This window comes from Triturus cristatus, chromosome 9, assembly GCF_964204655.1.
Source record: "Triturus cristatus chromosome 9, aTriCri1.1, whole genome shotgun sequence".
Classification (NCBI taxonomy): domain Eukaryota; kingdom Metazoa; phylum Chordata; class Amphibia; order Caudata; family Salamandridae; genus Triturus; species Triturus cristatus.
Genome location: NC_140592.1, coordinates 34,361,382 through 34,376,923, shown reverse-complemented (window position 1 = coordinate 34,376,923; position 15,542 = coordinate 34,361,382). Strand labels below are relative to the sequence as shown.

Sequence of the window (15,542 nt, the reverse complement as noted above, 5' to 3'; positions counted from 1 at the left end):
CCAAAGAGCATGTACTTCCTAGACAAAAAACAAAAAACATAAATTGAAATGTCATTGTATAATTAAAGTACTCTGTATTACATGCAAGCCCCATCACCAAAACACAGTGGGAAAAATGGGATAATTTAACCATCCTTGAAGTGCCCTGATCTTTATGGGGAGTCCATCTAAGTAATAGCAGACTATGAAGGGGCTACCCCAAAGTCCACTCTCTCTCTGTACTTCTTATTTTACTTTTTTTTTTTTTAATTGTTGACTTGAGGTACCCTGGCTCTGTCTGAAGCTGTTTTTAGCCAGACCTAAACAGAAGCAGGACTGGCTATGGATCTATGGCCTGAGTACATGGAGTGGAACCTTGAACTGGAAACACAAGCCAGCGGTGACAATGCAAACCTCAGGAAGAATCACAAGGAAAGTGTATAAGAGAAAGTAATACAACCGATGGAGAGGTTTGAAAAACAAAGCACATGTACATGGTACGTGGCAATGGAAAACTGAACCAGGCAGTTGGATCACAGAGTGTAAGAGGTTACAGGGGTACCCTTGAGGCTGTAAAGTAAAAGTAACTAAAAACAGTCTGGTAGGTGTGAGAAAAGAGGGATACGAGGGCGAGGAAAAGAAACTAAAAGCAGACAACAGAGAAGAACAGGGATAGAGAGGTGGAAAGGAGGGAAAGAATGGCAGGGAGTGAAAACAGAGAGACAAAAAGAGAGAGACAGAGGGAGAGAAAAATAGAGGGAAATAAATCAGGAAGAGAAAAGAAAGAGAGCAAGAACCAGAAGAGAGCGATAGATGGAGTGAAACATGAATGTGGATAGGCTGCCTCTTTATACCGAAGGCACGAGGGTTAAAACTGAAATCTAGCTTTTCAGAAGGCAGACTATGTGACTCCATCATAACTTCATGTCCCTTCCCCTTGCCCTCCAACCATAAGACACAGACATCTCCACAAGTCCAGGCTCTTCCTTGGAAAAGGTGGTGGTGGGGGTACAAAGATAAGGGAGTCTACAATTTGATCCTTTTGGGCCCATTGGCCAGAACCCCTTCTTAAGATTTCAGTATCCTTTTACTCCACCCAGACACCAAAATGTACCTCCTGTTCCCCTCACCCAACCGCATCTTCAACATCTCCCACATTCGCCAGCTCCCCACCAGCATGCGCCACCCATGCACCACCCATGCAGAGCCAACAAAATCGCCATCATCCATTCTCCTAATCACCACCTATAGCAAAATCGCAGAAAAACACTGCATCTCATGGCCACCACTCCCCACTCCAGTGTACTTCATCCAGCTGAGGTTTCAGGGACTAGGCTGGCTTCAGCGACCTTACACTTGCAGGATTGAGTATAAATCTACGTGGCCTCCCACCTGCCCAGAATAGTCTGTTCACCGGTCATTCAAACTCCTTCCCAGCATTTCCCCCTCACATTCTACCTCATAAACTGAACCCATGCGGCCACCTTGACCTTTAATGCAAGATCTACCATCTCATACCCACAGTTTCCATTATCCTTTAATGCAGGATCTACAATCTCAACTCCAAATTCTGCATCAACCTTTGGTACAAGGCCTCCAATCTCATCGCTACATTATCTAACAACCTTTGATACAAGATCTCCAGCCTTATCTTCACATTTTTAACAACCTTTAGTACAAGATCTCCAATCTCATCTCCACTTTTTTTTAAGCAACTTTTAGTACAAGGTCTCCAATCTAATCTCCAATTTTTTTAACAACCTTTAGTACAAAATCTACAATCCAATCTCCACATTTTCTACCAACCTTTAGTACAAGATCTCCAATCTCGTCTCCACTTTTTTTTTAGCAACTTTTAGTACAAGGTCTCCAATCTAATCTCCACTTTTTTTAACAACCTTTAGTACAAAATCTACAATCCAATCTCCACATTTTCTAACAACCTTTAGTACAAGATCTCCAATCTCATCTCCACATTTTCAAACAACCTTTAGTACGAGATCTCCAATCTAACCTCCACATTTTCTAACAATCTTTGGTTCAAGATCTCCAATCTCATCTCCACATTTACAAACAACCTTCGGTGCAAGATCTCCAATCTCATTTCCACATTTGATGACAATCTTTGGTGCAAGATCTCCAATCTCATCTGCACATTTTTATCACCCTTTGGTACAAGATCTCCAATCTTATTTCAACATTTACTAACACCCTTTGATGCAAGATCTCCAATTTCATTTCAAAATTTACTAACACCCTTTGATGCAAGATCTCCAATCTCATTTCAACATTTACTAACACCCTTTGGTGCACGATTCTCAATCTTATCTCCATATTTTTTTAACACCCTTTGGTATCCCCACATTTTTAACTACCTTTAGTACAAGATCTCCAATCTCATCTCCACATTTTCAAACAACCTTTAGTACAAGATCTCCAATCTAATCTCCACATTTTTTAACAACCTTTAGTACAAGATCACCAATCTAATGTCAACATTTTCTAACAACCTTTGATTCAAGATCTCCAATCTCATCTCCACATTTACAAACAACCTTTGGTGCAAGATCTCCAATCTCATTTCCACATTTGATGACAACCTTTGGTGCAAGATCTCCAATCTCATCCCCACATTTTTAACACCCTTTGGTACAAGATCTCCAATCTCATTTCAACATTTACTAACACCCTTTGGTGCAAGATTCCCAATCTTATCTTCATATTTTTTAACACCCTTTGATACAAGATCTCCAACCTCATCTCCACATTTTTGAACATCCATTGGTATAAGATCTCCAATCTCATCTCCACATTTACTAACAACCTTTAGAACAAGATCTCCGATCTCATTTCAACATTTACTAACAATCTTTGGTGCAAGATCTCCAATCCTATCTCCAAATTTTCTAACAATCTTAGGTGCAAGATCTACAATCTCATCTCCACATTTTCTAACAACCTTTAGTACAAGATCTACAATCTCATCTTAACATTCGCTACCAACTAATCAACCTAGGAGTTGCTCCCAGAGTTAAACATTCCATGAGACATGGTCACTAAATAAATTGTTTTTTTGAGCACTGCTTACTTGGAACAACACATCTCATTTCGACCCACATTTAATGGTATGTAACATATACAACTCAAGTGTCACCATGCACCATGCATTACATTTTCAACTCAGCCATTAACACACAGGTAAGTGTTTTTTTTAAGTTATATAAAATACGCGAATTAAGAGTAAGTAAAGGGTGCAAGGGGTTTTAAGAGATCTGGGATGGGTTAGGTTATTGGGTTGTAACTTGATTTTAGGTTTCAGGGATACGTAAGGGTCTGGGTAATAAGAGGTTTTAAAGGAATAAGGGATGGGTATGGTTACAGCAATAAGAGGTTTTTAGGGTTCGGGGATAGGTAAAGGTGTGGGTTGTATGGATATTTATGGTTTAGAGAAATGTACAGGTAGAGGTTTGCAAGGGTTTTTTTAGTGGTCAGGGATGGGTAAGGGTATGGGGAAGTGAGGGGGTTTTCAGGTTTTTGGATGGGTAAGTGTACAGGGTTATATGGGTTTTTATGCTTCAGGGGTGGGTAAGGATATGGATAGAAAAGTGCTTTTAGGGACAGTGATGGGTAAGGGTAAGGTGTAGAAAAGGGTTTAGAAATGGGTTAAGGTACGAGGTAGTAAGGTGCCTTTATGGTTTAGGGAATGAGGGACAAAGGGTGTTTTGGGTTCAGGGATGATAAGGTGGTTTTAGGGTTGAGGGATGGGTAAAGGTATAGATTATCAGTGTTTTAGGGTTCAGGATGGGTAAAGGTATGGGCTAGTAAGAAGTTTTTATGGTTTAAATGAAGATATAGATTTATATATCTTAAAATATCCAAATATATTTATTAATACTAAAATGTAGGGCGGGTGCTTGATAGTTGATGCAAAATACAGATATACATGTGTGTGTGTGTTTGTGTGTGTGTGCGCACACACACGCACACACACATGAATATCAGTTGTTACAGCAAACAATGAGTTGTAAAGACCTATGATATAATACAGTGTATTGTAAAGGTCAACATGCTGTATCACATGCATGATCAAGGCATGTGTGGTAAATTTACATGTGGAGATAACTGATATTCCATTAACGGCAACACCATGTCAATATACCTTGGATTTCAGTGCTGTATGGATCTTCAACCTTGATTGCTGGGTCCAGGACCTTGAAAATCACCTAGACACAAGAAAAAATATATAATACTTTTATATACATGATGCTGTCTCTCTAGCAAAGGTGTGTCTAGGTGGGTTCTGATGGGCAAATACGTCAGATATTTAAGTTAACCATTGGCTGTGTAATTTCTTTCCATAGAATTAACTGTATCTAATTTCATCTTACATGAATACCCTGACAATCTCGCTTGAATCCAGTCCTCCTAGACCCACCGTGCACAATATTGTTCTGGGAAGAGCTTGGACGCAAACATATCAATGCTGGACACGAGACACTAGGAAGTGTCTATGGTGAATGAGGTGACAATAGTTTACAAAGAGTTGACAAACATGGATAGGAATTAGAATCCATATAAGTAAAGAATTCTTTAAAGTGTGCACTGGTGACAAACAGGATCACACATTTGCACCATTTCTACTACTTGTGTTTGTGAGTAGAGTCCAGAAAATATAATTTTGTGGGGTTATATGTTAGTCATTCTCTTCTTCACTACATCTAGTATAAGGAGGAACATGCCCTGTGTTCACATCCATTTCATTGCAATAATGTTTTTTGTTTGTAGGCATTTCCTCGTGGACTACAGTTTCACTATAGACCATTTTGTTTGTCATTTCATTTTAAGTAATATAATGAAACATTGTATAGTTAATATATGGTATGGCAGGGTAGCGGTAAGGGGCTAATGAGGTAAGGGGTGAACCTGAAGGTGGAAAGAGGTTAAGTGGAGGTGAAAGAGAGAACGGGATAAGGGTAAGGAGAAGAAGTAATAGAGTAAATTTAAGAGGTTAAGAGGCTAAGTCTGTACATTTAGGGAAGTAAAGTGTGGGACTCAAGGGTGAGGGGATAAGGTTAAGGGTGATTAAGGAGACGTATAAGAGGGTAAGATTCTAAAGGGAAGGGAATAAGGATAAGGGACTGGAGGTATGTGTAAAGGGGTAAGGTTTAGGGTAACTGGTTAGAGGTCAAGATAAGATATTAGTGGAATAATGGATTATGGTCAAGGGGATAAGTGGTAGAGATAAGAGGTTAAAGGGGTAAAGGTAAGGAACAAGTATACGGAATTAAGTCCAAGGGGTTATGGATAAAATTAAGGATAAATGGTTGAGGGTAAAGGGAGCATGGAGTTATGAGGTTAATGGTGTAAAGATAAGGAGGTAAGTGTAAGGGGTGACAATAGAATAGTAAAAAATAGAGTTTACCAGAAGAATGGCAAGAAAAGAGCTAGCAAGGGAAAAGCTTCAAGAAAATGGTTGACAACCAAACTGGAGGAAAGGCAATGGTATAGTACAAAGATTAGGGTGGGTGATATTGGCAAATTCTGTTCTGCCAACTTAATTACGTTTTTTTGAAATTAGAAACGTCATAAAGCAGACAAATTAACACAAAATGTGGGTGAAAACCATACAGGCAGGAATGTTTTGCTGGATACAAAATATGCACAGCCTACTTATTATGGCAAAGTAACCCATGCAGGGAAAATCTCCCAAAAGCCCCACACCTGTAAGCAAAGTTAGGAGAAAGTGGTAAGGTTATGAAGCACCAAATATTGTGAGCTTTGCAAAACTTTGCTTGCAGTATTTGAATTTTGAACAACCTCAATCAGAATTAAATAATAATGAATAATAAGAATATAGTGATGTAGAATCTGGAGTTGCCTGACTTTCTCACTGCAGGAGGGAGGTGGGAGCGTGAGCACCTTCTTATGAAGTGGAACCTGCTTTGGAGACAACGCCCTTCCCGAAGGCTCCTCACCTCCCCCTCACTTGAGGGCTCAATATCCGAATAGCGCTGGTCACAGATGACATCATCGACTTTCCTTTGGGTCTGGATAGGGACTCCTGGAAACATCTTGGTGCAGTTGTATGAGAAGTACCGATAAACCTTCCAGCTGCGCCCGAAGTCCACAGACCTCTCAATCAGCATTGCTGCAGGACGGAATGTCTGAAAAACAGAAGGGGACATATGGTGGACTGTAGAACAAAGGATCTTCTCTGATACCTAGAGCTTCCTGAGTGGTCCAGGCTGTGTGTGTAGTATTCAGTGGATTGTAATATCTTTACCTCTGTGAGGTTACCGATTAGACATTGTCACCCTTACTCCAAGGCGGCACACTCCTCTCCCAAGCCACGTCCAGGACATGCACATTCTTCTACTGCCAGTCTCTAATTAGATGTCTACATCATCAATGCCAGGGAAGTTACAATACTTGACTGTGACCACAAGTCACATGACTTCACTAGTATTCAAATTAACCCAACTACAATACCGTCCGCGAACTACAATACTGCCCGCGATACACTTGCAGGGAGTACCTGGGCGAGTCAGGAAAGCCCAGAAAGGATGAGGCAATTCACCTGGTTGGCTGTTAGCAGAAGTCTCCTCCCTTTAACCTACTGTTGGGGAACACTCTGTCCGATTATTTATTTATTCATTTTTGTATTTCATATGTCACCTACATTTCACTTTTTGAACACTAGTCCAGACACTTGCAGATCCTGCAGAGGGTGAGACAGCAGGAGAATAGAAGGGGAAATTAGACACAGTCATGGGCAGCCAGGGATTAGGGCTCAATGGAGGGTTTTGAAGGACACTTAGGGGGTGTTGGGGGATGGGAAAAGAGTCAGTTTAGGAGAAAGGAAGGGGAGAGTCAAGCTTTAAATTAGGGAATGTCAAGGAGGAGAAATGGGATAAGTTGGGGAACACAGGAGAAGACCCATGAACTGAATACAGAGTTGAGGGAAGGAGAGACAGCACCTGAAAGGTACTCACTATCTCATTTCTCTATATTCTCAAGGCTAGTGTGAGATCAGACACATGAGAGCGCCTGTGGGGTGTGGAGGGGCAGTCTCTGTCACTTTCCAGTTGGGGTGGTCTGATCTAGGCTGCCAGAGCCTGACTCTTAGCTGCCTGGGTTTTTGTGCCCTTGAACTCAGTGGTTTAGGTCCAACAAGAGTTGTAGGAAGTGATGGCCTAGCTCTGCAGACAGTGCATTGTGAATGTTGTAGAGCAGTGATACTTAAACTATGGCCTGGGGGCTGCATGCGGCCCTCCAGACCCATACATGGGGCCCCCTGGAGAGCAGCAGCACTGGGCTGCTGTTTAATCAACTCATCATTCACATGGAAAAAACGAACTAATATACAGCAAGCAGATGTTGGAAGGTTAATTACAGTTAGGGAAAGGAAGTAACTAGGCCCTTAACTTGAGGAACACCTTCATGTTTAAAGACAGCCACTAGATATACATGGTTTGCTTCCCCTACACCCACTTTACACCCCCCGCTGGCATCAGTGCGGCCCTCGGTCACACCATAGACCAAACTTTGCCGCCCCCGTGAACATGTCTGTGAGCACCCATGTTCTAGAGAATGCAGGAAGGGGGGATGAGAAAAGATGGCAGTAACAGAAGGTATAGAGCTATTGTTCAGCTCACCTGGAGCCAAGGTGTCTACCCGCATAACTACCATTCTCCAGGACCTGAGTGCAATGAGCTTCTGTCTAGACGCGTTGCAGGTTAAGTACCTACTCTATGCTACTGCCTGTGAACTGCCGGCATGTGGCTAATTCTTTACCAGACCTAGTGGCCTTTCACAGGAAACAGCCTGTCCACCAATCTCCAGATTTTCTTAGCTGCCAGTCCGGCTTTGCCTATAAATTCCTCTCTTCTCATCGATACCTTTGTGGGGGGGGCGGTATATGGGCTGCGTGAGTTGGGTGTCAATGACTCTTCTCATTGGAGAACCTCTTGCTTTTAAAAGAAACTTGTGACTTATGATTTGAGGAATAACAATTTTGGCTTCTAAGCAAGGCAAACAGCCCCCATGCACTATGCTGCTTTGCAGATGGACGCCATAAAGTACAAGAAAGGAACATTATCAATAAAAAAAAAAATCAAAATACCACTGCCTAGGGTCCTTCGACAGACCACCCATCCAATGGTGAAAATTATCCTGGAATCAAATATTTACTCAGAAATTACCTTAAACTTCATGATCAGGTGAGTAAAATGAAACTCGGCTTCCAGGTCCAGGCGCACACTCACGAACTCCACACCTGTAGAGGAGAATGACAGAGGCACTGAACATCACTCACAGTTCCAGGCAGGTACACGAGTGCATCTTTGTAGACATTGAGGTATGAATCTTGGTCACCTCAAAACAAGCCCATCTTTGGGCCTATCATCTGTGGGCATTGCTGGGAAATTGTGGGGTCCAATTTACGGTTGCTCTTGAAGATGTGTGCTTTGCCCATTTGGGCCCACATTACACGCAGCCTTTTAATTCCAAGGGGGTCAGTAACAGCAGTTACCATCCTATTTGTGTTTATAAATTCTTTACCTCCACATGGAGATCTCGCCTACTAAAAACCTCAGAAATCTCAGTGAAATCTAGGGAAAATAAGAATTATCTTGGGAACCGGATGCAGAATTACTGAATCCCCCAGTAATCCGTCATTTCTTAATGGCTTCTATTGGTGCAACCCTTCTTGGGCTGGATTTTCCCTACTCGTGGAATTACGGTACCCCCAGAACCAGTAATCCCAGGATGGGGAAATACCGGCCCATATTCCAAGCCGCCTGTAATGAGGGCCTCAAAGTACCAGGTCTGGCTTCTCCAACAGGTAGCCCATGAGCTACTGGTGGCTCCCCAGCTGCCTGTGAGTAGCCTTCCTCTGTGCAGCCCAGGCTACTAAGGCTACTAAGTCCGAAGCTTTTGCTTCCTTGAATTCATATATGTGTGCCAAGAATACAAGGCGTGTATTCACGAATTAACTGTGGGCTTTTTCAAAACTCAAAAGCTGATATTTGAATATAAATGTGGGAGTTTCCAAAGTATTTGAGTGATACATCATGCAGCATTGGAAAGAATGAATATTACTATTAGAACCTTGGTGCAAGGGGCCTCGCGTCTTTGGCTGTTAGATGCCAGTGCCGCAGTCAATCCTGCCCCAAGCACTGAGGCCATCGCTGCTGGCTACTTGCGTAGAGTGGCCACTAATGCGACCTTCTCTGATGTGATCACTATTACAACACAAATAATATGTGTTAGTAGCTGGGAATGAATACATTGGGCCACAGGTGGACCCTATTACAGGAAAGGTTGGAGACCCTTCTACTAGGTAGAGGGCTGAGCCCCTCTTTGACCCTCTCCGTCTGGGTCAAGATCTTTCAAGCTGGTGCTGGTGAGGTCTGAGTGAGTGAAGCTGCCAGGTCTTGGCTGTTTGGGAACAACTTCTGAAGATGTCCTGTGATGCCCAAGAAGTGACCTGTGGCTCTTTGACCCCACAACCTTCTACTAATAAATGGCCAGGGTTGTAGCCAGCAAAGACTCTGTCTGACCTTCACCCACTTCCTGACCTTGGCAAGCCGCAGTCTTCTTCCAAACATGGCACAAACTGGCCTTATTGGTCACGTTCACTTACTGAAGTGCCTGGAGGTCTTTTGCTAAGCGCTAAAGTGCTTTTATTGGCTAGAATCAAACATTAGTTACAGACTGCAGATTAGTACACAGTTATTTACAAAGTTGTGGGAGACTTTTTCACCCCACAGTGCATTCCGGTAAGCAGGTAGTAGCCGCTTGGCGTTTAAAAAGGAGCTCTCTTTTTTCTTCTCTCCAGAAGGTCCTATTGGAGAGACAGATAATATCGGATATGAGGTATATTTTGCAACTGTGGAAAAGTCCACCTGTGAGGCAAAGTCCTATTCACAACCGTGAGTTTCCACTCTTTCCACATTGAAGTTTGGACAATGTCGACCCTTGAAGCGATGGATTGGCGGCCCCAAAGGTTTCGACTTGTGTCCAAGAAACATGAAAGACTGACCTTTCTGTGGATTTATAGATGCTGTGGTCCAGCCGAGGGCATGGGTGAGGTTTTTCAGAAGGAGAGTTTTGTGGTGTGGAGGTGAATTCAAGAAAATTCACAGCACTGAGGGCAATGAATTGTATGTCATTGAGGAACTAGTAAACATATTATATATGTTTAATTATGTGTATTATGGCTGGGGGAGGTGGAATTAAAATATTCCCACCAAGGGTTTGTAAAAATGACACATTTTGCACGTTTTGAAGCGTGTTAACTGCAAACGCTTGCTGTTGAAAATATTGCCAAATGTTTTTTTCTCAGAAGTTTAGGGCAAACCTGTGATAGTATTCCCCACAAGAAATTATTTTTGCAGTTTTTTCTTCAAAACATACTTTTAGCTTTTTTTTCTTTTGTTCATTGTTTCTTTTGTTTCAAGAATTTGCAAACTGTATCAAGTTAAGGATTTCAACATAAAAAAATACAAATGAAATATCTTTGAAACCATACGTTTAGTATGTATATGCCCCTCTGAGTGAACGAGAGTCCCTTCTCTGTCCCTCTTACCGTTCTCTGCCTGCCACCAGGTCATCTCCCCATCCTGCCCCGTCAGGGAGATCACGTTCTCGATCCGGTGGCTGCCCTTGATGTAGGGCACGCGGGAGTCGCAGTAAAAGCATTTCTCGGAGTCCTGCAGGATACAAGGAGACCTGGTGAGATGTCTGACCACTAAAGGATAAAGTAATGATGCAAAGACAAGTGCATATGTGCTTCCAAAGTCACCAGAGTAGTAAAGTTGGTGAATAGATCATAAAAGCAAAACATTCTCTCCCGTGTGTGTGTCTATTTTTGGTTCAAGTTTCTTCTGAGAATATTTTCACGAGTTTGCCCCTAAAACTAAGAGTTTCTACTTATTTAACATTTATTGTGTTATGTTGATTCAAAATTGTGTGTTTAGCATCTTTACTTCAATCAATATTAACTTTATTTCGCATTAAAAGTACATAAAATTCATTGTGAACTGTTAGTATATTACTAAAAACCAATATTGTACAGATGACCACATTATATCAGATCAGACATCATTTCAATAAATTATTCAAGAGAATTTATATAACTATTTAAAAAATATAAAATGTTATAAAATAAAGAATGGTTATAATGGTGGTTGTGTGCTCCTGTAAGGAATGCCAACCCTTACCGATAGAGCTAATAAGCGTGTAATCTACGCAATTGGACATTTAAATATTGCGTGGGGGCAGTGAGAAGAGGAATATATATTCCCTTTTAGGACACACACAATGTGGCCCTCATTATCTGATGCCAATGAAATCACTGTAACTTGATATTAACAGTCTTCCTGGTTTTAAAACAGCTTGTAAAGAGGACGCCACCATATAACAAACAAAAGGAGTTTCTAACTACAACAGAACTAAACCAGCCGATGAGTGAGTACACAAGGCGAGTTTACGCACTAGCGGCACAATAAACTTTTTCCTCTCAGTCACATATAAGGTACAGAAAAATAGAAAGTGGGAAGTAGTTTGTTTAGATGAGGCGTCGCATGGACATACTGGTAGATGGTTTGGTGAATATGTATTTTCTGGAAATCCCAGCATCAAAGAAACGTAGTTTAATCTTAATCTTGTCAGCAAATAGCGGTGCTGGGCATTCGCAACAAAAAAAAGATAAGAGGAACTACCGCAAAACACAGGAGGAGAGGCCAGGGAAGTAATCACTGTACTTTTTAATGTGTTCCCCTCCCATCTTTTCAGTTCACGTTTCGCTATGAAGAGCTCTTTCAGTCTTGACTTGGGGTACGAATCACAGCTGCTAGGATTTTTATATAAATCCTCCGGACCCATGGAAGTAAGGGTCTGTCTTACATATGTTTCAGCACAATCAAGTTTCATGATGTCATTTATGACGTGCTGCTTAAGATGGACAGTATCCCTTTTCCAGATTGAAAGCCACAGCTGCTGTGTGGCCATTTTGATGGTATTGCTGATATAAGGTGCCCCAATCCCTTATGGGCAATATAGTTGCTGCAGGAACCTGGAATTGACAAAAGCCTTTTAGCGAACTTATCCTCGATGACTTGTAACTCTTCTGTGTACGCGGTTCCCCAAATTGCAGCCCCAAATGTGGCTATGGTGATTGTTTTTTGCTGCGTACATTTTAATCAATTCTTCAATTGGTTTACTACCCACATTTTTGGCAAATTTAAATAATGCACCTATGCTTTTTGTCGTAAGATTTGCCCTGTTCGACACCATCTCAGACCACTTTAGTTTCGAATAGGATGCCAAGATCGGCAAATTTGTCCGCCCGATCTATGCTTTTACACTCTATATAAAACTTTTCAGCTTGTCCCCGCCAACTAACAAAACAAAGGTCTTTGTTTTGTTCACGTGCAGACCTCATTCTGCCATAAAGGATGAATATGTCGTAATACTATTCTGCAAGGCCACGGATGTTCTAGCTAGCAATACCGCGTCATCTGCATACAGCAGAATAGGAAGCTTTATAGAGGCGGTATCGGGAACATACTTACTTTCCTCAATCATCACCTTATTTAATCTGTTGTGTACAGTGAGAAGAGAAATGGGGCAAAGACACACCCCTGCCTTCCACCTTTCTGAATTTTAACAGTTCTGGTGCACTCCCCTTGCTTTCCAAAGCGTACCATTGCTACTGCCGGCATATATAATAGTCTAATAAATAAGATTATCTCTGCGTCCACTCCCATGGTCTCCATAATGGACCATAGTTTATCGTGGGCCACGCAGTCAAAAGCTGACGAAAGGTCCATGAAGGCCATGTGGAGCTGACCTTGTTTTGCAATTACATATTTTGATGCTATCAGGGTGAAATTTAGGCACTGATCGAGGGTCCCCCTGCCCTTTCGGAAGCTATATTGAACCGGAGCTAAGATGTTTTTATCCTCTGCCCACTTCTCTAATCGATTTAACAGGAGTCTTCCCATTCATTGTGCCGTGCTGTCTATTAGGGCGATCGGGGGATGGTTAGCTGGGTTTGACCCATCCCCCTTCTTGTATATCGGGATGATGACTGATTGCTTGCAAGAGGGCAGGGGGCCTAGTTTGCTAATTGCATTGAATACGATTGTTAAAAGGGGGGCCCATAAGGTTCTGTTTGCAAGAAAGAGGTCTACCAGGGCCCCATCTGGTCCAGCCACCTTCATGGCGGAGGTCTGAGAAAGGGCCAATTCTAATTCTTTAATTTCAAAAGACAACTTGGGTATGTCCCCTTGATCTAGACCGGTTAGCCCCTCACGCGGTATTCCCTTATTTTTAAAGATGGACTGAAAGTGAGTTACCGAGGAGTCTTCATCTGTGTCTGCATCTAGTGATGGGCCTCCATCTTCTTGCAGGAAGGGTGAATTAACTACCTTCCAAAAGGCTTTACTATTCCTAATAATTGATGCTTGGATTAGCTTCTCCCTTAAATTCATTGAGTCTTTCTTTCCTGGCTAGCTTTATATGCCCTCCTGCACTCACTAATTACGTTTCTGTTTCGCGGTATGGTTCTTAGTGCTTTTCTAAGATTTGCTGCCGCAAGGGAGCAATTCTTATTGAACCACCTGTTCGAAGCCAAAACATGAAAGGAGTGGAGAAAGCACTGTTGCAAATTGCACTGCAGTGTAGGTTAGCTAACATTTTGCGCTCTGGGCACTAGGCCCATGTAAGATCACAGGTTTAAGCACCAAAGTTATTGTGGCACGGGTCTTTTTTCTTTGACTGCTACTGTTGAACCCTCAGCATTTTTTTTATGAAGTGGTTAAAAGTTTTCATTTACTAATCCATGTAGTTTCCTTACCCCCTGTGGTGAAAAGAGTGGTAGTAGTGTACCGCCTTTTTCATGATACCATTGCCCTCATCATCACCAACCCAGTTTTAGGGACTATGTTTTGCCTCGCTTAATGGGCTGCATGGAGGCATGGAGCGTCTATGAACCTGCCCTAACAATAGTTCACTTCAGGTTTCAGCGCGGCTACCGGTACCAGACGCTGCACCTGAACTGACTCTCTCCACTTGAAATGAAGGCCTGCAGGGTACAAAAAAGTACGCATAGAACAATAATCCTGCCAGGCTCTCTGCTGGAGCCATGCTCCTTTTCTGTGTCTGGAGCTGACACGCGAGGCTTCATGGCAGGGCGGGTCGACTACACACCAGTCTAGGCTTGCGGAGAAGCTCCTGCAATGTATTTCCTTATCACCGCCTGCTCTACTCCTTGCTGGTGTGTAATTACATTCGCTTCACTTACCGTAACATGTCTTCGCCTAATCCTCAAAAGCCTCTTTGTCACACAATGGAAGTGTTCAGCCCCCTTGACTGTTTGTTTACACCACCCACAAAGTCAAAGAGACATTTCTCTAGTCTGTACTGTACTCACGCCTCCTAAGTGGTGTAACGCACAGTGTGGGACCCGGTGAGGAACAGTGCAAGGATTGTCAGTAAGCAGTAAGTAAATATCTATTGAAGTAGGAATGCCCCCACCCCCTCCTCTGAAGGCCCCAATTTGTTGCCTTTTGCATTAATCTGTTTCTGCCACATGGTGGTGTCCTATCACTGCAGCCTTACTTTGCGGTCACACCAGATGTCACCTCAGCTCATGGACACAGAAAGGCCAAAAACGATTTTTGGGGGGTAAAGATATAATAGTTTCTAGTTTACTCGATATTAAAATGTTTCCATAGAGCCTAAAAGCATAATCTGGAAAGTACATACTTCTCACATTACTTAATTAGTGCAGGAAGTTGCACTCAGGACTTCTGGGAAGGAAGCTGCTAAGCATCAGACAGGAAGTCCCGCCCAAAACAAGATGGCGGAGTCCACACGTAGAGCTGAACGTTTATAGAAGTACATGTGACGCTGACCAGGGACTTAAAACATTAAGTAAAAATCCCATGGAGATAGCAAAGGTCAGATAGAAAAGGAAACTTTGGGAGAGGGATTCCTTTTCAAGGAGCTGTGGAGAGAGGAGGGCTGTTCTTGACAGCTTTTTCGCAGGGAAGATAAGAGGGTGGGGCACCGGCATATGCACTGAGGTAGGATGTGTACCAGCTCATGCCCGTTACTGTTCTTCAGATCTGCTCTGGGGAGGAGATGGGGGTGGGGGGGCTGAGGGAACATATCAAGTGCAGGGAAGAATAAAGTCGGTGATTCTTCTAACTGGGTAATATTGCAGGATTGTATACATACTTAAGGGCTGTGTGTATCAATCTTTCGATATGTGTTCTTGCATCCATTTCCTTATTTCCTTTTTCTCTAAATATGTTCCTTTTTTACTACATCTGCGTGTTTTGGGTAAAAACATTGAGGCAGATTTGCATGCGCCACTTTTGCGTCACTTGTCCCATGTTAAAAGTGACGCAAAAGTGGCGCAACAGACTTGTAAATCTGCACCATTGTGTTCACCTTTGGTTCCCAACACACTCTGTGGAATCGTGATTTTTGACAGTGGGTACAAGACCCAGCAGAGGACGCTTGTAGGACATATATCACCGTTGTGTTGCTCA

The 15,542-nt window shown here is 42.5% G+C and overlaps 1 protein-coding gene across 2 annotated transcripts in view; it reads right to left on the bottom strand.

Annotated features, from left to right (window-relative positions):
• The window catches only part of LOC146797319 (laminin subunit beta-1-like), a 398,209-nt gene that overhangs the window by 218,488 nt on the left and 164,179 nt on the right, over positions 1-15,542 (bottom strand). For both annotated transcript variants that reach the window (XM_085624319.1, XM_085624320.1), the window contains exons 4-7: positions 10,568-10,691; positions 8,181-8,254; positions 5,955-6,143; positions 4,139-4,202 (exon numbers count right to left, since the gene is read on the bottom strand). In XM_085624319.1, coding sequence (XP_085480445.1) covers positions 4,139-4,202; positions 5,955-6,143; positions 8,181-8,254; positions 10,568-10,691 — 451 coding nt within the window. The remainder of the gene's footprint in view (positions 1-4,138; positions 4,203-5,954; positions 6,144-8,180; positions 8,255-10,567; positions 10,692-15,542) is intronic.